The sequence below is a fragment of the Gobius niger genome (assembly GCF_951799975.1).
Source record: "Gobius niger genome assembly, chromosome: 20".
In the NCBI taxonomy this organism is placed as follows: Eukaryota; Metazoa; Chordata; class Actinopteri; order Gobiiformes; family Gobiidae; genus Gobius; species Gobius niger.
In genome coordinates this window covers 26448691-26470599 of record NC_136871.1, presented here as the reverse complement: position 1 = coordinate 26470599, position 21909 = coordinate 26448691, and the positions used below count along the sequence as shown (strand labels likewise).

The 21909-nt window shown below is 40.3% G+C and overlaps 4 protein-coding genes across 5 annotated transcripts in view; 1 reads left to right on the top strand and 3 right to left on the bottom strand.

The window, feature by feature from the left end:
* Positions 1–1123: 1123 nt before the first annotated feature.
* On the bottom strand, positions 1124–3949 carry LOC306979460 (thiol S-methyltransferase TMT1A-like). Its single transcript, XM_079578413.1, has 2 exons — positions 3382–3949; positions 1124–1981 (listed from the first exon to the last, which is right to left on the bottom strand). The coding sequence occupies exons 1-2, from the start codon at positions 3811–3813 to the stop codon at positions 1742–1744; spliced, it is 672 nt and encodes a 223-aa protein (XP_079434539.1). The 5' UTR covers positions 3814–3949; the 3' UTR covers positions 1124–1741.
* Positions 3950–5542: 1593 nt separating this feature from the next.
* On the bottom strand, positions 5543–7205 carry LOC306979459 (thiol S-methyltransferase TMT1A-like). Its single transcript, XM_079578412.1, has 2 exons — positions 6692–7205; positions 5543–5825 (listed from the first exon to the last, which is right to left on the bottom strand). The coding sequence occupies exons 1-2, from the start codon at positions 7184–7186 to the stop codon at positions 5589–5591; spliced, it is 732 nt and encodes a 243-aa protein (XP_079434538.1). The 5' UTR covers positions 7187–7205; the 3' UTR covers positions 5543–5588.
* A 2625-nt stretch (positions 7206–9830) lies between these two features.
* Positions 9831–11626, bottom strand: LOC306980161 (thiol S-methyltransferase TMT1A-like). Its single transcript, XM_079579421.1, has 2 exons — positions 11062–11626; positions 9831–10090 (listed from the first exon to the last, which is right to left on the bottom strand). The coding sequence occupies exons 1-2, from the start codon at positions 11554–11556 to the stop codon at positions 9854–9856; spliced, it is 732 nt and encodes a 243-aa protein (XP_079435547.1). The 5' UTR covers positions 11557–11626; the 3' UTR covers positions 9831–9853.
* A 1368-nt stretch (positions 11627–12994) lies between these two features.
* The window catches only part of scn8ab (sodium channel, voltage gated, type VIII, alpha subunit b), a 44374-nt gene continuing 35459 nt past the window's right edge, over positions 12995–21909 (top strand). For both annotated transcript variants that reach the window (XM_079578743.1, XM_079578742.1), the window contains exons 1-2: positions 12995–13155; positions 16380–16715. In XM_079578743.1, the coding sequence (XP_079434869.1) occupies positions 16434–16715 (282 nt within the window). In that variant the 5' untranslated portion in view covers positions 12995–13155; positions 16380–16433. The remainder of the gene's footprint in view (positions 13156–16379; positions 16716–21909) is intronic.

Here is a 21909-nt window from a genome sequence, read left to right as displayed (position 1 = left end):
CAATAACCTTTAGGAGTTACTGCGCGGACGTTTTACTCCTCGTATCATTACGCCTCACAATATAGTCCACCTTTTTATTTGCTTATAAAATCGACATGCTACATTTCTGGGTAAATATACTTCGCATGAAAACACTTCACGTAACTTTATTTAAATAGGGAACACGTGGAAGAGCTTGGTAGCTTCTATCGTGAGCTTTTTCGGAGCTATATGACATGTGGGAGAGGCTGCGTATGTGTGAGCGCACGGACAAAGACCAGACGGGGATATATTAACACGTCTAAAGTGAGGTAAGAACATATCTTAGTATGTAAAAACGGTGGCCTATTCCTTTAAAGCATGTCTACTGGGCGCTACGGTGTCAGAAGAGGGACAAACAGGGCGGCTTTTGGCACCGTCCTCCATGTCATACCAAAGCGCACTGAACTGATGCTAACGTGACGTGAACAGACTGCTGACCTGGGGTTTGCCAGAGGAGAGGGGACAGCGCTTACTAAAACAGTCCGACAGGATTGAATATTTCACATATAATCGCTTCAGAAAAAGATGATTGTAGCATTTAGCACAACTTAAGCTGCTGTTAGCATAACATCTGCACGTAGCTTCTCTCCGTAGATTCTTTTAGAAGTTTCTTTCCTCTAGTTTTTGGCTTGGCACCTCTGAATAATTTCATGAACTCCATCAAAAGGTGGTGTTTGTCCACAGTATGTGCTTTTTGTTATGGACACAGATGTACAACCGTGGAGAGTATTATCACGTCATGAAAATCAGAAGTGAAGCTCTTCAAAATTTAGTTTGAGCTGTTTTATGTCAATATTCTTGACCAAAACTTTACTGGGAGTGGGATCGTCTTCATGGAGATGTTGACCTAAAGGCAGCCACATAATATTTAAATTAGGTTAGGTGCTCATCCGGTCTTTGTTAACCTACGGCAAAAAATAGCATTTTCTGTTGTCGAGCTTGTCATTAGGATCATGTTTGTAAAGCGGGCAACAGTACAATCCAAAAGGTTACAATGACACGCCGTCACTGTTGATGTTATCTTAAAATAAAAGCATCCTGAGTGTAACACTGACACTGACTACCCCCCCCAAATTTATATTAACAAATATATGTTAATTAATTCATCATGGCTTAAAACAATTTAACAGTTGAATTTACCTTTTTTTAGTGTTCCAACTTTTTTGACCTGGTTTTGGTCCTTGATCATGTTTCCACCTGCTGTTTTTTATTCGCTATAACATTTATAGTTGTTGTACATTTTAATACAGGGAAGTTTGAAACCGCGAGTGATGCTCTCGCTTTTCTAAATGTATCCCTTTTATTTTTTGTTTTTAAAAATTATCAACTTTTTTTTTTTTTTTGCTTCATCTAACATCAACTTCAAATTTTAACTGTATGGATTTTTCATATATATTTTTCTGTTTTTTTTTTGGTGAACCTTTGATATTTTTATGTTTCCCGCAAGTATGTTACAGATGTCATTCCATAGTTCTGTGCAATGAGAGTGAAAGGGCAATAGAAGAGATTGTATAATGTTTTGCTTTGGTTTGTTTGTTTTGCCAGTTACTTCGACAATCAGGGAAAAGCACATTGTCCAGGTTTATTTATTAGGTGGAAAAAAAAAAAAAAAAAGAACAAAACAGTTTATGAAATTGATGATTGTGTAACAAAATAAAACTATTTTCACTTTACAAAAGGTATTTCCTATGTCATGATATAAATAAAACATATTTTACACTCACTTAATACAATAACCCATGATATGAGGTTTGATGACCGTAGACACTTTGGGAGCTGTGATGTGTTCGATGTAGAGTTGGGTGAAGCCCGCCGCCTCGAGGTCTCTCCACGTGGTGCGGGTCAAAGTGCACCCTTCTCCCAGACAGTACCACAGCGGCTCCAACACATGCTGCAAAATATACAACCACGAAGAGGAGCGCTCGGACGCCACGTGCTCCAGGAAGTAGAAGGCTCCTCCCTGAAAGAGGCAAAAAGCAACCTGATGAATGATGACTGTGTTATGTCATGGCACAGTGATCGTTTCAGGGCTGTAGTAGCCATTTCTCATTTAAGTCTTTGTGAGGAAGTATGTATTTTTTGTTCTTGACTTTAAGGCAAGCCTACAAGCGAACAAAAAGCAGCTGCTTGGGGCCCCTGGGTCATGGGGGGCCCATTGTGTACCTGCACTTTTATTGTGAATAATATTCAAATATTGTATAGGAAATTCTAGTACAATGCTCAACAAAACCGTAAATAAAATGATGGCATGTGTGGGCAACTATGTGGCCATGGTCTCAAAGGGCTCTTCCTTTGAAGGTTAGAAAACCAAAGATAAGCTAATGCACCAAGAGCACAATCATCAGAACTTCAGTCTGAAGAAGCAGTTCCATGTTCAAAACAATGATTTATTCAATTATTGATGTCACTGATACTGATAAGTTATAGATAGATAACATTTATTTGATGCAAATTGAATGAAAGTGGACTAGCTTACTGATTAGTTGTTTCCAAAGCAATAAAAATAATTGCAATAATCCTCAATCAGTACTTCAATATATGTGATATATCGTATATGATATATCCCATATATACGTATCGTATCGCGACCTATGTATCGTGATTCGTACGGCTTGAGACTAGTCAATACACACCCCTACTGATGACAATTGTAAGTTTGATGTATTCACAGCAACAGCAATATTTTACAGATATAAAACTTCTGGCTATTGAGATGATTGGCTTTCTAACAGGGGCGGACTGGGACTAAAAATGGCCCTGGACTCTGACCAGCCCGGCCCAAGTTGGTGTAAACACGCGCGTCCACAAAGACATATTTTGACATCAATTTATAATAGGCCTAATTTTTACTGCGCGATTGCTGTGTCACCAATGAACAACAGAGCTGTTAAACAAATAGAATAGAGAATGTTTGTTATTTTGCTGCTTCACTGTGCAATTGCAAGGCCGGGTAGCAGCACCCCCTTGCAGGCTGGTGGCCCTCAAGCCAGCAGCCCTTCTGTGCTCCTCCAGAATGGACCTATCCGCCCCTGCTATCTAATGAAATGAGCAGAGATTTCGGTTGCCAGATCCAATTATTCTCTCATCATCAAAAGTCCTACGGTCCTCCACCGAGGTTTGACTGGATTCTGGAGATGATGTGATTCTAGTCGGTTGTCTTTTATAAACTGCAAGATAAACATTTATGTTCTTTCCATTTCACACAAGAGCCGTCTTTTCACTTTTTGCAAACACGAATTGTAGTTTACTGAAATCTGCCCTTTCAGCCCCTCCCACTTTCATAATTAAAGGGGAAAGAAGTGGCTCTGATTGGTTAGAGCGCTGGCGTGTTGGTCATTTCAGACTTGACTTGACACTTACAGTTTTGAGCACACGGCGCACCTCCTGAAGCACCTCTCCAACATTACGCACGGAGCACAGCACCAACGTACAGACCACCACGTCCAGTGACGCGTCTTCCACGTGCTCCAAGCTCTCCCCGGCCACCACGAGAAACCCCTCATAACACAAGTGCTTATTCTCCTCCATATTTTTCCTCAAGTACTTGTCAAAGTGCGCGTTTGGGTCGCTGCAGATCACCGTGCAGCCGTCCGGATAGTACTGGAAATTGGCTCCACTCCCGCATCCGATCTCCAGCAGCCGCATCGTCCCGTCCTCCCCCGCAAATCTGGGCATGTTTCTAAAAAGTTCCCTCTTGAACTCGTGCATTTTTTCATTGTAAATAAACGCGCTGTTGTATGAAAGCGCCGCGAACAGTCTCTTGAATGCGCCGTTCAGTCCCGTTCTTTCCATTGCGCGTCAACGTAGAATGACTGTCCGGCTAATCTCTTTATTTGTGGACACTAGTTGTTCGGGGATCAAAAGATTACAGAGTTAGTCTAATTTGGCTGATCTATTCTGATGCGGATCAGTCTCCACAAGAGGGCGCTTCCTTCATTGTTCAGTAAAGAGCCAAATCACTGCATCAGACTTGTGTTCCTGGTTCTTTCTGGATCATTGAAAACTTTTACGGGGAAAAAATGAACAAATTGAATAAATAAATAATAAAATAATAGAATAAAGTAAAACATTAAGGAGCTCTGGAATAAGGCTCCCTAACCTGCATCATGTACTGCCCTATGGGTTTTGAATTGCACCACACAAGGACAGAGATGCAGGTGGGGGTGGGCAGAACTTAATATTGTAGTTTCCTGTTTGTTCTCTCCCTTTTCTTCCTCCAAATCTAAGTGGTTTATATGATTTCAATCTTGAATGTTTACCCTTCCTCATGTTCATTACCCCATTCAGTTTACCTTTACCTCTATTATTATTGTTTCTTTACTATTATTTGTTACTATCATTTTTCATGTTCCACGATTTGTTTCCCATGATTTACTATTTGCTTTCATCTTTTTTTGTTTTCTCTCTATTCATATCTCACACCTGCTCAGCACACACACCGCACATCCACGCCATGCAGAACCCAAGAACGAAGAATCAAATATGTGCCCTACCCTTATGTGTCCTTCCTTTGTCTATGTGCTGTTTGTAAAGCTTTGTTTTATGTCAATAAAAATAAAAAAAATAAAAAACTTTTACTTACAGAAGGCTATTTGTTTTACAATGCTCGCGTCTACTCTAAACTGCCATTGTCCCTGAAAGCATGTTTGGAAAGTTGATCCCGTACATGTCCACAACAAATGAGTCAATTTTACTGTAGTGCCAACGTCCTGCCTCCTCTGCATTAGGTCTAACTCTAGTTGTTGTTCTTTAACTGTGGACGAGGGCTTCTTTAGGTAAGGGTCATTTGTAATTCAGGATGATTTCCATTATGCTTCAGTAATGCATGTTTTGAACGTTTTTGCAGTGTCTTTCTTTCCATTTACCATTTCTCTTTCCGGTCCAGGCATAATATTTAGACCCGGTTTGCCTCGTCTTGCTCCCATCTTTATTTATTTCCAAGGGATGTTTTTGCCGAGTCATGGGTAACTTATTAAAGAAAAGAAAACATTTTTTGTTTGTTTTAATTAAACACACCAAAACCAGACCAGAATACAGGATCAGTGAAAGAAAACTGTTGAGTACCAACTTATCGGAATATAGAAAACTGCAAGATGCGAATCACATTGTTGAATACTATCGGTGTGCATTATTTTATACAAAAATAAAGCTTTTGTACAAAATCAAAAGCCACTAAATCTAATATTATTTGAAAAGTGCAAGCAATGTCTTGTGCATGGCATATTAGCCCATTATAAGCCTTTGCATTGATTGAGAAAACAATATCCCTTTCTCAGAGAGCCAGGAGACAATATTCTGTTACTGATTACACTGTACAGTGCATCCGGAAAGTATTAGACCCCTTCACTTTTTGTGATGTTACAGCCTTATTCCAAAATTGATTACATTCTTTTTTTCCAATCCATGATGACTAAATGAAAAAGGGGTTGAATACTTTCCACATGCACTGTATTTTCACAAGAAACATCAGAAGGAAAATCCACAAATGTCTGAGATATATGTGACAAGGTTGATTATCCTATAACAGCTAATAGTTGCCTGCCCCCGTCTTAAACTATCTACAATATTTATTTGATGGCGTATCCCATGATGTGCGGCTTAATGAGAAAGATAAAAGGTGCTTGAAAGTGCTCCAGTTTGAGCTGGGAGAAGCCTGCGTTCTGGAGGTGTTTCCATGTGGCGCGGGTCATCTCACAGCCGTCTCCGAAGTAGTACCAAAACGGCTGCAGAACGTGCTGGCAGAAGTAGGTCCAGGAGGCGTCTTTGTCCGAAATCACATGCTCCAGGAAGAAGAACGCGCCGCCCTGAGAAATGAACACACACGAGGTCAGACGGGAGCGGCTCGGGAACTGTACAGTAGGCAACAAGTCAAGAGAGATCTGTCTGAGCATGTGCTATATTCAACATGTAATAGAAATGAAACTGTATCTGTAAACTACAAACTCTTATATCTATGCTGCTGGATTTATGAGTTTAAATATGCACAAATAATCACACATTTTCCATTTAAGATTTTTCTTAAACCGTTTTTTCTGTAACCATGATTAATCCAGAGCACGTTAACAGATCATTACACATTTATCTTTCAGGTCTGGACTTTGATCTGGGGCACCTCTACTTGTGTATACAAATACTTCTTCATTAGGGCTATTTTAGGTACTTTGTAGAGCCAAATAATAAATATAATCAGTGTGTTCAAAGTTGTGTGTATGATAACCGCAGTCCTAGTATTAAATTGTATCGATACTTCTTAATAAATCTTAATAAATAATTAGTAATAAACCATGTCCACTTTCGACATTTGATAAATGTCAGTGATTAATCACAAATCGGACCAGTTGATGATAAATTAGGGCAACGTTTTTAATATTTTGCTAATAAATTCCGAAATATTTCTGCAAAGTCCTTTTTCACTATATCAAAACTATCATGAGTTTAAACCAGAGTACCTCATCAGAACCCAGAAACAAACAAACAAACAAACAAACAAACAAACAAATAAATAAAATCGTTTTAGGGTCTAAGCAGGTCTAAAACAGTTAATCGGGAAATTGCTCATTGCGCATGACCATTGATTGAATGCGGAGTAAGAACATATTTTTGGAGGGGGGCACACACAAGGTCACTGTTTGGGATATGAAAAACACAGACACTTGTTGGGGGCACATACAGGCCTGAGCACGCGCTGCGCCTCTCTCAGGGTTTGGGGGGTGTCTCTGACAGAGCAGAGCACCAGGGTGCAGGCCACCACATCCACGGACTCGTCCTCAACCGACCCCAGATCCTCCCCCGACGCCACCACGAAGCGATCATAGGACAGGTGGCCATTTTCCTCCATGCTTTTGGTCAGATATTTCTCAAAAAAGGGGTTCGGGTCCGTGCAGACCACCTTACAGCCAGGGGGATAAAACTGGAAATTTGCCCCAGTGCCACATCCGATTTCCAGGAGAGTCAGCGGCTTTCCCGACGGCTTGAACTGAGAGACACTGCTGAACAAGTCTGTCTTCCTGTCGTGTAGTTTCTTGTTGTAGTTTTTGGTTATTTTGTAGAGGCAAATGGGAAAAACACGTTTGTACAACTCATACAAACCTAAAGCGTGGATAACGTGCAGCGGGAGGCACAAAATATTTACAAAAACAGCACAGACTTTCATAAAAGCAGACATGTTTGCAGAAACACCAGTCGTGGAATAAAAAATTGTGGAGTGAGCGACGTAAACAAGCCAAACGTCACGTCAAGTTCGCGCGGACAGGATATCCGCTTAAGTGGATTTTCAAAATAAAACCTTTTATTTATTATTCATGCATTTTTTGGATCCGTTACAAAGTTCTGTTAGCGACCAAAAATTATATAATACATATAATTAAGGCTAGTATTGAGCATGTTTGCAAGGTGATGGCAAGAAAGAACTTTTTTTTACAATACTTGTATAGTCTTAGTTAAACAACATATTCAAAAAATGTACATTTTTGAAGGTCAAACCACTCTTCCAAATGTATCTGACCCTTGTGTGCCCCATAATGCAGAGCTACACTCGTAGTCCCTTGAGGTCATTTTTGACCCCATTTTGTTTCTCTAGTATTTCAGTCATACAATATAATTTTTCAATAAATGTGGGTTCTATCTTTAGTGTAACTTCAAACTAGTGGCCTGATACTAAATGTTTGTGTTTTTTTTGTTTTTTTCAGTGTGTAGGCCTTGTTTTGGAGAGCTGCTGCTGTTTTCAAGCTTTAGGCCCTAGGCTATAACTATTGTAAAAATATGTGAATTAAAAATCTGATGAATGTGCATGTAGAGGAGGTCCTCTGGGATGGAAACATAATAATGGTTTCATATCTGAAGCACAAATGAAGTCGGTACAAAAGGTCAAAGACAGAAAACCTGCAGGATCGGCTCATGTCCATTGAAATGAATGGGATTTTGCCGAGGTCATAAATGACCCCAGAGACGACGAGTGTAACTATTTGCTCTCATTCAAAAATGAAACATTTTTCAAAAACAGAACCTGCTCTACCTTTGAGTCTCTCCCAGTGCCCAATTCACCAAATACTTGGAGTTATATCCACTTCAGGATTTTCAGTGTTACAGCGCCATTTTTGGCTCAAAATTTGACTTTTTTTTTACATAAACATGTCCCGCCGACCCAAAAAATAATAAAAACTGGTAAATTTACTATCAGTGCATGTTTATGAAGTCAAACTAAAGATAGAACCCACATTTATTTCAAAATGTTATTTTATGAGTGAAATATTAGAGAAACAAAATGGGGTCAAAAATGACCCCAGGTGACCCCGAGTGTAACTATTTGTTCTCATTCAAACATATGAGAAAATTCCAAAATTGCACTAATACTAAATTTGGACTATTTCCACTTGGAAACTGACCAGATAGTCCGAGTTATCTTCAGAATTAGATTTTTGATATTTTATGACTGTTGTTTGTTCAGGATTTTGTGTGTTGTTGTTGTTGTTGTTTTTTACATAAAAAGACCTACACACTGAAGAAAAGAAAAAAAAGAACAAAACAAAAAAAAACAGAAATTTAGTATCAGGCCAGTTGTCTGAAGTTACACTAAAGATATTGAAAAATGATATTTTATGACCAAACAAACGAAACAAAATGGGGTCAAAATGGCCCCAAGGGACCACGAGTGTAACTCTGCATTATGGGGAACACAAGGGTTAAATAAATATGGAAGTGGTTTGACCTTCAAAAATGTGCATTTGTTAATAATTTGTGAAACTATTTCTCATAACATTGTAATCACTTAATCAAAAAAATGTATTAAGTTAAAAAAAAAATGTTTACTGGTAAAAGTCATGGATGTCAATGTATCTGAAAATTCAGACCATTTGATAAAACTCTGACAGACATTTGCATGGACAAGTAGCTCTGGGGTTAATGACACAAGGGTTTGATGATTTTTTGCAATTTAAAGACTTATGTCACGTAAAAACTGAAGCAGCTACTATTTTCATTAATTTCCTACAATCTCAGGTATGATCACAGACCTCTTGAGCATGTTTTTGTTTTGTTGTTTTGTTTGTTCTTTCTCATGTTGTGCAGCCATTGTGCACTTTTGTAATTTAATTTGTACACTTGCTCAGTCTTATACAAATGCGTGGAATGCTGTAAAACGGTTTGTAATGCCATATTGATTGAAAAAAAAAAACAGCTTCAGATGAAAGTTGAAAAGCTGTTGTAGTTGCAACATCAGGAAAAAGGAACATGAGAAACTTGAGAGTGGCTCCAGCAGATCCCAGGAAATACATCAGCCATCTCAGTGCAGAAAAGATGCTGCGCAGAGCCCTGAAGCTCCAAGGCCTCTGGTAGAGGACCCGAGCTTGGAGGAAAAAGAGACCACAGCAGAGGGTGAAGAAGAGGTTTTTTGTTTTGATTTTTATTACACACAATACAGGATCAGTGCAAGAGAACCCATTGCAATATGTACTAATTAATCAGAAAACAGACAAAAGTAAGATGTGAATCACAATGTTGAATACTGCCGGTGGGCCTTATTTTATACAAAAATAAATATTTAGTGCAAAATTAAAGGCAATTACCACTAAATGTAGTAATATTAATATTTGAAAAGTGCAAGCAAGGTTTGGTGCGGGGCATAGTGGCCTGGTCTAAGCCTTCGCATTGATTTAGAATACAACATCCATTTCGCAGATATGGGCAGGAGACAATATTCAGTTACAATTACACTGTATTTGAACAGGAAACATCAAAAGGAAAATGCACAAATGTCTGAGATATATGTGACATGGTTGATTATCCCAAAACAGCAAAATAGTTGCCTGCCCCCATCTTAAACTATGTGCAATATTTATTTGATGGCGTATCCCATGATGTGCGGCTTAATGAGAAAGATAAAAGGTGCTTGAAAGTGCTCCAGTTTGAGCTCGGAGAAGCCTGCGTTCTGGAGGTGTTTCCATGTGGCGCGGGTCATCTCACAGCCGTCTCCGAAGTAGTACCAAAACGGCTGCAGAACGTGCTGGCAGAAGTAGGTCCAGGAGGCGTCTTTGTCCGAAATCACATGCTCCAGGAAGAAGAACGCGCCGCCCTGAGAAATGAACACACACAAGGTCAGATGGGAGCGGCTCGGATAGGAACTGTACAGTAGTAGCAAGACCTATCAGAGCATGTGCTTTATTCAACAAGTGACATGTATCTTTTGTTGTTGTTGTTGCAGCAAACTACAAAAAACAGGCTTCTCTCAAATACTGTATTAACATTCCTGGATGAGTTTGAATGTGCACCATGAACCAGAATCTTGATTTGCATGAATGTATTTGCCTTCACAACCAGATACATCTTCAATTTCAGATTTGTCGAAACCGTTAAGCCCTAAACATGTTGTTTCAGTACGCATGATCAAGAGCACAGTATATATACAGTGCATTACACATTCATCTTTTACGTCTGGACTTTGATCTGGGACAATTCCACATAGGTATCCAAACACTTCTTCATTAGGGCTATTTCAGGCGCTTATAGAGCCAAATAATAGATCTGTTTGGTGCACAATACACCTGTACAGCACAAAACCTGTGTGATAACAAATGATGGATCAAAGATTGATTTGAAGCCAGTTACGTTTTTAAAGTGCAAATTCATTGCACAGTTGTACAGGCATATGCAACATGATAAGCCCCACCCCCAGGGCTGCTCTGAGTTTGAATTTCTTTAGTTTAATTTGATAAATAATTAATAATAAACCCCAATAACTGCCCTTTTGGACATTTCATAAATCAATCAGCATGTAATGTCACAGATGTGCACGATGACTTTGAAGTTAAAGGACTATTCATATTTTTGACTAGTCCTGGCATCATCACAACTCTATTAGGAGTTTAAACCAAGTCAGAACAAAGACCTGGAGGGTGGGGGGGATAAATAGTCTTCAGAGCAGGTCTTCAATTGCTCATTGCGCATGGCCATTGACTGAAGAGTATGAACATATTTTTGGAGGGGGCACACACAAGGTCACTGTTTGGGATATGAAAAACACAGACACTTGTTGGGGGCACATACAGGCCTGAGCACGCGCTGCGCCTCTCTCAGGGTTTGGGGGGTGTCTCTGACAGAGCAGAGCACCAGGGTGCAGGCCACCACATCCACGGACTCGTCCTCAACCGACCCCAGATCCTCCCCCGACGCCACCACGAAGCGATCATAGGACAGGTGGCCATTTTCCTCCATGCTTTTGGTCAGATACTTTTCAAAAAAGGGGTTCGGGTCCGTGCAGACCACCTTACAGCCAGGGGGATAAAACTGGAAATTTGCCCCAGTGCCACATCCGATTTCCAGGAGAGTCAGCGGCTTTCCCGACGGCTTGAACTGAGAGACACTGCTGAACAAGTCTGTCTTCCTGTCGTGTAGTTTCTTGTTGTAGTTTTTAGTTATTTTGTAGAGGCAAATGGGAAAAACACGTTTGTACAACTCATACAAACCTAAAGCGTGGATAACGTGCAGCGGGATGCACAAAATATTTACAAAAACAGCACAGACTTTCATAAAAGCAGACATGTTTGCAGAAACACCAGTCGTGGTAAATAAAGCGTGGACTGAGCGACGTAAACAAGCCAAACGTCACGTCAAGTTCGCGCGGACCGGATATCCGCTTAAGCGGATTTTCAAATTATTTCAACATCACTTTTTATCATAAACAATTCTGTTCGCTTCAGTTGTTCATATTTTGGTTTTTGATTTCTTTTTTTTCAAAATCATTATTAAGTTGTGTTTTCTAATACCACAGTATATCAGTGGTGTTCTTACTGTATAAAAACGGGTATACAGAGGTTGGTTTCCGGTTAGAAGTTACTTAGTAGCTTTTAGACTGGTTAACTTAAGTATGAGGCATTAACATAGGATAATGATCACTATTGTCTTAATATAGAAAAAGACTATAGACATCGTTTTTTTTATATTAAGAGCTGATGCAAACCATTCAGCTATGTTTGAGCTCAACCATTTTTAAGATATTTTAAATAGGCTATTTATATAATAATAATAATAATAATAATAATAATAATAATAATAATAATAATAATACTACTACTAATAATAATAATAATAATAATGATAATAATAATAATGATAATAATAATAGTAATAATAAAAATAATAATAACAATGTAATATCAATATTCATTTTAATATTATTATCATTATTATTATTATTATTATTATTATTATTATTATTATTATTATTATTATTATTATTATTATTATTATTATTATTATTATTATTATTATTATTATTTTACCACATCTTTCTGTTAATAGAATAAATGATTATTATTATTATTCCCGATCACTAAGGGAGCCTGATGCTCCAGAGTAAGACTTTGGGAGTCGCTGGGCTGCACGGTTTGTATTTATTTATTCGTGGTCATTTCTAATCCCACATAACTAGAGGACTGGAGAGCAGGGGCAAGTCCACAGAATGTAGCTTTGAATGACCATTGGCGTTTGTATGTTGTTAGTGTTATTGCCACAAGATGGAGACATTCTTCGGTTTTGGTTTTGTCACGTGTGCAGTAATGTCCATTTTAAATCATCTCAGAATAATCTTCAAACTATTGTTGGCTCACATATGTGTCACCAACAAAGCGCAATAATGTACCATACATTCAAATCAAAGGCTGGTTTATTTTGCACATTTTAACTTTACAAGTCGGAGCTACTGCAGTAAAATGTTACTTTGTATGGGCTGACTTTACCTGAGGTAAATTAGTAAACGTTCCTTAATATTAAAGATCTTTGATAATATACGTTTTTGTCCAAGTTGATCAATTAGACGTAACTATTTTATTCTTGAAAGTTTTGCCCAAAATGGCCTAAATTGCACTAAAGTGATATGTGGTTAGTATGTAAATCTTTATTGAAGATAAGACTTATTTGAAGTATTGTGAATAACCCTGACTTTGTTCCGCTCCTGGAACTGAAGGCATTTACCGACACTCCCTAACAATCTGCTGAGAGTCATCAATTATGCAGTGTATCTGCGCGCACTGGGAAGGGAGAGAGCAGCAACAATATGGCGACAGCCGCAGTTTCGCGGGACCCTTTTCCACATCTGCATTTCACTGGCGACTGTTTCGGGTTCTTCTGATGACACAGAAAGTAAGTACGCAGTATGTTTCGTGCTTTGTGTGATTTTTGTCGAGGACAGTAGCGCAGTCTCACTTTACCGACTGACTGCATCCCAATGCCGCAGAGCGCTGCCTCTCTCAGCATCATTAGCTCTCATCCGTCTGCCTGTTCACGGACCTTTGTGAAAGAACAGAGGCACAAGTGCACAATAGAGAAGGCGAGCTTGGAGACCTCGGCTGTGTCTGATGGCATGCCATGCTCAAAGGCATAGAGGCAGCTCATACAGGGTGTTGGCCTGCTCCGGCAGAATGACATTACAATGTGAATCGGAGGCATATGCACTAAGTCAGGCCCATCAAACTTCTGCCTGGAACTATTTGACATGCCCGAGCATGAGATGAACAATGCGTCGTCTGTAAATCTGCCATAGACAGGTCACTGCTCACGTCGCTGGGTTTGTCTTCTGTGTCTGAGGATATTTTTTGTCCATTCGCCTCCTCTGTGCCCCCCTCTTGGCAGTCTCTGTGGATAGTTGCGTGAGCAGGTGCGTCCTTAGATTGGCACTCCCCTGAGGCCTCCTGAGGTCCATTCCCCCAATCTCACTGAATGTACGGGCCTTCATATCATAAACAAACGTAGGCTATAACCTGAGCATCAGTTGCTTGAAAAGGCTTCATTTTTGTGGATGTCACAGTTCTTTGACTGTAAAGATCTGGATTTTCCTTCAATGAAAAATGGAGTCTTTCTTAATTATTGTGTGGGACTTGTTTGTCTTGCGCGGTGCGGTGTTGAAGCCAGGACGTGCATTATGCATTCAGCTGACCTACTAGGAGTTTGTCCGGTAGAGCCTATAGCAGCAATAAAACACACTGCAGTATTTCAGACTCGGGCCCTACACAGCGCCTCGCTGTGAACAGACACTTTCGCAGAGACGAGAATGTCTCTGTATGAGCATGATTATCCCAGATGTCGCTTATTTTGAAAGTAGGAGAGACTTATGAACCATTGTGGCAGTGTGGCATTCGAACCAGAGCGTTTGATACGGTGGTCATTTCGGGCCTTTGTTTGAAGCGTCGTCTCGCAGAGCCTGGTCCTGTAGCCTGTGTCTTGCTATCCCACACAGCTGACACTGTACATTTAGCACAAATGAGAATCCCTGCATAAGCGGAGGATGTGAAAGTTGTTCGCCGGACCATGTGACTCCGCTCCGTGCCGTAAACGCCTCCTCCTCCCGCTGCGTGAATCTCCAGCCCAGTCAGATGTCAGGTCAGCGTCAGAGCAGCCCATGTCACGGATCCAATGATTTTGATGTATTTATTTCACTAAGGACGCTGCTTCAAAGACACTCACCACACGGGACCTGGCACAACCTCGGCTGAAGACTCCAGACATCATTTCATTTATTTATCTATTTATTTAACCGTTTTTTACAACCACGCCACTGGATTTTGAGGGATTTAACCGTGGAACCTTCGCGTAATTTGCGCGTTTACGCATTACGCACGATCCGCGGGGAATTATGGATTTTGCCACAGACCTCGTATGTGGCATTTGTTTCATTTTGGACAGTTTTATGGATCGTCTCCCCCCATTTTCCGTCTGAGGACTTGAGTATAGAGTGTGAGCACTGCTGGCTGGGCAACTGGATTCTGTTTGAATCACCTTGAAGGTAGATCAATTGCTGTAACGCTGGTGGAAGGAGACTCAGAGGTTGTTCACAGGTTTGGTTTTCAACTTTGGACGTTATTGCTGTCACTGATGGTCACTTCAGTCATACAACTGTGGTAATCTACATACCTGTTCAGATTCAGATTTGAGCAAAAAGAGCTGAAGAAGGGAAACAATGCTCACATGTCACTGTATTGCATGAATGTGTGTGGATTCGGTTGATATTCATACTCCAGGATTGGGGTTTCATTACAGTTCAAATATGTTGATCAGAAAAAGCTTAATCCATTTGCTGCTTCTGAAAGTTCACACTTGACTCTAAGTGGTTAAATCCCCCTCAGTCAGAGCATGATGCCATTGACCAATAGAAGTGAGTGGGGAAAAGTGTCTGTGTTTGAGAGCTGCATCAAACAGAGAAGTACTCAATCACAATATGAAAATATGCAGCAGATCATCACAAGGGCGAGGGCATAATTACATATGTCCCCCAGGCCTAAAACATTGATCGATTTCATTTTTTGTTTAAATTTGATGAAACTGTAGAATTTGTTGGGTGAAATTTTGCGATGATGTTGTTATTGCATTTATCCAACATCATCATAAAACATTGATGATTCAGAGTTTAGGATTTTGGAATATGTGAAAGAGTCACCTTAAAACAACCATACGGTCAAATCAAATGTACTACCCAGGTACAGATTACAGTATCAGTCACTTTCTCTGCTGGAGTTAGAAAGCGGAAATAGTGCCGACTGCCACATATTCCAAATGTTTGCACTTTTCTGCTTGTTTTTTTTGTTGCTTTTTTGCTTGGTTTGCTTTCTTTAGCTGAAGCTGCATTAGTAAATTCCAATCTGTGGGGTTCAAAGAAGCACTGACACCGAGAAAAGGACGGACAGAGACGACCGAAGGACTGGCTCAGGAAGCATTTACACACAGTACAAAGGCTACTGCCAGTGCCTTCGAGTTTTCCGGATGCTTTGTATTTTAAGTATGTCAGTATGAAATTGATTTGAGTTTGTCATCTTTTCAAAAGAAAAATAATAGTTTTATAGCTTAACAATATGCTTACAAATATAGAAAAGCTTTAATTTTAGCCTTGTTTTGGTCCTGATCTTAAATGCACTGGTGAAATGGTTTAGTAAAACATCACACTTGCATCATTATTGCAGTATTCAAGATTGAATCCTGTACATTTTTTCCCATATCGTGCAGCCCTAAAAATATGATATGATGACATGCAAGTTGTGCATTTCTTAAGATTTGTTTAAAGTGTGGTCATAGTTTCTACACTTTCCCCTTAAATATGATGATCACCCCTGGCTTTGTTCGTTTTATAGGCTCGATATGTGATCTTTGTTTCAAGGTTCTTTCTGGCCTTAATTTAAAGTGGAAATAACCAGTTTAGGGACTAGTCAAGCAGATCTAAGCAGCAGATTTAATGTGTTTTAACATCATACAAAAACTTAAATAAAGCCCTTTCACTCACCTCACCTGTACCACAGTCACAGAACCATTTTTGTGAACCCATGTCTTCGTGGATTGTTGTTGAGCTTTCATTCTGACGCCTCTTTCTCTCCTTGCAGTTGAATATCTGGGATGGAAAACAAATAAAGCGCAAATAGCTGCAGGATGAAAACATGGCTGCACCAATTCTCGTACCCCCAGGACCTGACAGTTTTAAATACTTCACTCGGGAGTCGCTCGCTAACATCGAGAAGCGCATCGAGGAGGAGAAGAACAAGAAGCCGCCCAAGCCGCGGTCAGACAGCAGCCACCGCGACACCTCCGACGACAATGAGGCCAAGCCCAACAGCGACTTGGAGGCGGGCAAGAGCTTGCCCTTCATCTATGGCGACGTCCCGCCCGGGATGAACGCCACGCCGCTGGAGGACCTGGATCCATATTATGTGAACATGAAAGTGAGTGGCACCGGTCCTTACGTGTGGTGATTGTCATATGACTCAATGAAGAGGCAATGTCACGGTATCACCAGAGCAACGCATGACAGGTGTAGGGGCAAAAAACTATCTTCATGTCTTATCATGTTCTTTTTTATTGAAACAGCTGGGCAGCAAAGGGGATCAAGAGGAAGGGGTGGGAGGGGCTTATGGGGTGATCACTTGAAAATCAGGAAGTGGATATTCTCTCACCAACAAAGTGCAAGATAGTGATAAAAATGTGTTGAGATGACCATGAAATACCCGCAAAAATGAGTCCTTGATTTCCATTTGCATATCCGTTTGCTAGGCAGCATATGGAGCACAACAGTAGACCGGGACTTTTGATTTTCGGAAGTCCATTTTCCATTTAATTTTTGGAGACAAGTTGCAGATTGTAGTGGTTAACCAGATGAAAAAGCTGACAGCTGCATGGACACACTCCATGAAAGCTCCATCAAACCCAATCTTAACTTGTCAGCGCCTCAAACTACATTGCTAACATAAGGCGGCGTTGTAAAAGGACTATGTAAAGCATCGTCGGGGAGTGCATTTCCCGTCGCTAATGCGCGATAGCTCAGAGTAACTAATAGGGCAGTAGCATGTCGTAATGAATTGAGATGGAGGTGTGGAGTCTGTGAGGCCTGTGAGTATGTGAAAGTGAATCTGCTGCTGTTTCGCAGAGAGGCCTGGGTCAGCAGCAGCAGCAGCAGCAGCGAGGCTCGGGATCAGGTGGACGTGCCTTTGGTGATCTATTGATCCACTGCTCAGCAGCACATTAGGGACATCTGTGTCTTATTATACTCTGCTGGCATCGTGCGGCGTTCACATACAGACGCGGAACTCGGCACAGTTAGCTTGCAATCAGTGGTATCATAACTGTGATTAAAAAACATGTGGTGGAGAGAACGGGGCAGAATTGTATGACTGTCAGAATGCAGGAGCTTTGACCTTTCTAATGTCGTCTCTAACAGCCAGAGTCATTTCTTTCCAACAGTGTTAAAAAGTAGTGGCATTGTTTAGTCGTATAGTTATCAGTTTGGTCAGTTGAAAGTGTTGTCAACGGCCTTCTTCTTCTTCTTCTTCTTCTGGTCTTTGATTCATAAATGACGCTAACTTGACATTTTCGGGAATTTCCTGTGCCATTATTTATCTGTGTTGGAATGTTTTATGGTGAAAACAAAGCTTTCTCCGTATTATTGACATTGTCATTAATAATTAATAGTTGCCGGGGCTTTTCACAACAACTGTATGGAAATGCCAGAAGGACCGTCTCTAACTTAAACTATGTTGACCTCTGAACAGCAGATCTCGGGTTACCAAGGCTATGGAAAGTAGGAATTTGATTAACACTAAAGTATTTTTTGAAGGTTATTCCAAAGCCTTGTGTTTAATTGCATTTTGTTTTGCCATTGAAATGGTTTTGTCACATTTCAAAATGCTTAACATGCTGGTTGGTGTTCACTATCAGGATGGACAGTGTTATTGATATTGGTACCAATGTCTCAGAACTGTGCATCAAAATTTGATAAGGTCTTTTTTTGTGTGTGCCATTTTATTATAATTTTCAGCACGAATGGTGTCTTAAGTCTTGTTTTGTTTTAATGGTTAACATTACCCAGGCCTTAGACTGGGAAGAGAGATGTTGAGGTTAGAACCTTGAATAAGACAGATGAGCTTCATGGATGTTCTGAAAGCAGACGTTGGAACTGGAAGGAGATGATATTTTGAGGTGTTTGGGACTGTCAAATATAGTACATATAAAAAAGAGAGCAGTTTTCTAAGCCTACGTTTTAGTACTACTTCCATATATTTTCATCTTAAGGACAGGGGATCGTAACATACAATTATAATTTACGATAGAAATGCTATCACAACATGGCAAATTGACACAATGCATATTTTATGATCATCTGCAATGTGTCACTAATTTAAAAGAAATACACTTTAAATCAAAACAGGAAATGCTTGCTTGTACTGGCAACCAAGCAAGTTTGTGTTCTTTAGAGAACAATAAGAATGCATTAAAATGCATTTGTCAAATAATAAGTTTTCTTTGACAAATTAAATTCAAGCAGTGACTGAAGAAACAATACTTGGATTTGAACAGTGTCTGGGTAGAAGCCTGCCTCTTCAGTAAGACAGTCCCAGATTGTTTGTTATGTAATTACAGAAGTCCCTTCTGTTCAAAAAAGCAGCAAAAGGATTGTGCTGTCAAATTTTAGTCTTCTAATTTAAAACAACAATAATTCATACTGATTTGTAGATACAGCAGGCTGCAATACTAATGCAGTTGCGTTCCTTTTTTAATTTTTAAGACTGAGGTGGAGGACAGTTCAAAGCTTGGTTCATCCACATCAGTCTTTCATGGGGCAGCACTAGCCAGCAATGGACAGTCTGTCAATGTGACGTTAACCTTAAAATTATGGCTAGATGACTTTCAACTTTCATAAATAATTAAGTTGTTTTGTTTACACTTTATTGATGCAACATTAGCAATATGTTAGATGCACATGTTTTCATGGCTCCTAAGCCATTTGAAAACAAATGTTCTTGGTTTCTTTCTTTCTTTCTGGGGAATTTGCACAAACAAATTCCTCAGGAAATGCACCAGAATTTGCTTCTGGTGGCCCACACGTTAAAGGGATATTTCAGGATTTTTGACATAGGGCCTCATTTCCTAGTTATCCAGAGTGTTGCTGAATTCTGGAGCGTCAGCGGCGGAGTGATCTGCTAGAAAATAGTCCCTCAAAATGCGATCATTCATGTGATGCAAGGTCAGTTATATTCCAAAACGTATTCTGCCAACACAAACATTTATATGGTTAGTCTGATGTTATAAGTGATTTGCCTCAGGTGCTCTGTGGAGCGTGTCAGACTGTTTCTAATGCTGATACCATAGAAATGCGCTAGCCTTGCACAAGCCTAGCGCTACGAAACTCTTCAAATATAAGAACTGCATGAATTACAACAAAAAAAATATCTCCCGAAATCAGCAACACTCTGGATAACTAGGAAATAGGGCCCTATGTCAGAAATCCTGAAACATCTCTTTAACCTGCACTAACTCATTTTAACACGTGGCTCTTGCCTTCTAGGTGTTGCTTCCCCTGGTTTATGATCTTTCCATATCCATGTCCATTTATGAAGCAAAAACATACACAAAGTTGAACGATTTCGTTGTCAGCACAAACGAACTAAGATGAATTTAATTCAGTTTATTCAATAACACAGGCACTGTTGAAAGAACTTAAATCGTGAGAATAATATGGCAGATCTAATCACAAAGAAACAAAGAATAGATTCTATGTTATTTGTTTATTGTTTTTTCAACAACAAAAAAAGGAATCATCAAGTTACATTAGCCCGTGCCCTCTATCTGAAATTATGACATCACATTCTTTCAAATTGTAGTACTAATATGAGCCCCGGGCACTTTCTTATGACAGTGATTCTGATTCTCAGTTTCCCCTCTGTCCCGCACGGAAAGAAAAGCCATTAGCCTCTTTCCATGTTACCTGTGCCCTCACCTCCGCAGGCTGCCAGTCTCCTCTGGTCGACCCACACTGCTTCCTGTTCAGCGCCTGTGTGTGTGCGCATGTCTCTGGATAAGTGTATATGGGTGTGTTACGGTCAAATGCAGGAAACCTGATCACAGCACTCATGCATCAGAGAGAGGAAGAGCCGGGCCAGAGGAATGCAGCGTTGCAGTTCTCTTCTCTCCCCAGTGATGGAGAGAGAGCGAGTGGGGAAGGCTGGCTGGGCCTTTCAAACGTCCATGTGATTAAAGAGCTTGTATTTAGAGGAAAACCTGGGCGGGATCTACTGTAGCGTTAGCTTGTAATGCTGTGTTCATGCAAACTGGAAAAAGTCAGGTATTACAGCACGTAACATTGAGCATTAGCACAGCAACGTCAATCTGAAATTGCTCCTCGTTCGTGAAGAGGATAGGCTTTTAGCAGGATGTTTGGTGCTTAAGTCTCAAAACAAAGCGACAAACATCTGATTCAATATTTTTTTTATTTAAATGTTATTTGTTTTTAATTTTATTGATGGAGTGCCCCATGAGATGTGCCATCTCGTTTTCGAGGGGGGCTCTGTAGTCTGTAGCTGCTAGGGCTTTAACAACTACAGATTTTTAAAGGTCGACTCATCTGTCACTATAGTCGCAGTTGAGTCAACTGTATGTTGACGTCATCATATTGACAGCGGAGCAAAAAACGGCTCATTTACATTGGGTACATGCTGTATGTCCATGGCCCGTTTTACTCAAATTCATCAAGTAATAATGTAGGCTCACATTTAAGCGAGTATAATGCAGCTTGTTAATAATACAATAGTGGCTTATTTCCATTTCCAAGGTTATAACCTCATTTTTAGGCAATACCAACCTGCGCCACAAGAAACGTCTCCCAGCTGTGGATTTGTCCCCTGTCTCGCAAGTCGATACTCCTGTCTCCTCCTGCCCTCGTCTCTGTACTCTCTTCTCTCATCATCCTCCTGGTGTATCCAAGGTCCAACGTGCTTTCGGTCCCCGGAGTGTTCGATGGTGGTTGATCTCGTGTGAATGAGTCCGTCCGTGTGAGAGAAAAGTAAAGGTGTACGATGGGTCGTGATGCACAGTGACGAGACAGTCCCGCCAGCTTTAGCTCGCACATATCGGCTGAATATGTCCAGAAGAGACGCAGAGAGCAAAACACTAGCAGCACTAGTTTGTTGTTTGTCTTGGCAGGCCACCGAAACACAGAAAATGGGTTCCGCCTTGACGTTAATGTTAAACTAGGCAATCGTGCCGTGTTTTTCCAGACAACTTCCAACAACTTATATTGAAGTTCACTGTAACTAAAGTGCACAATAAAAATCCACAAGCATCAACACACAACGGCAGAGAGAGAGAGATTAACACACGATGGATGGTTGACTAATGCCACAGCAGTCGACTAGTCATTAGCATGTACTAGGGCATTAAGAGACTAGTCGACTAGTCATTAGCATGTACTAGGGCATTAAGAGACTAGTCGACTAGTCATTAGCATGTACTAGGGCATTAAGAGACTAGTCGACCTCATTTTAATAATAATAATAATAATGCATTGGTTTTATATAGCGCTTTTCTGGACACTCAAAGACGCTTTACATTGCACTATTCGTTCACTCCATACTCGGTGGTGGTAAG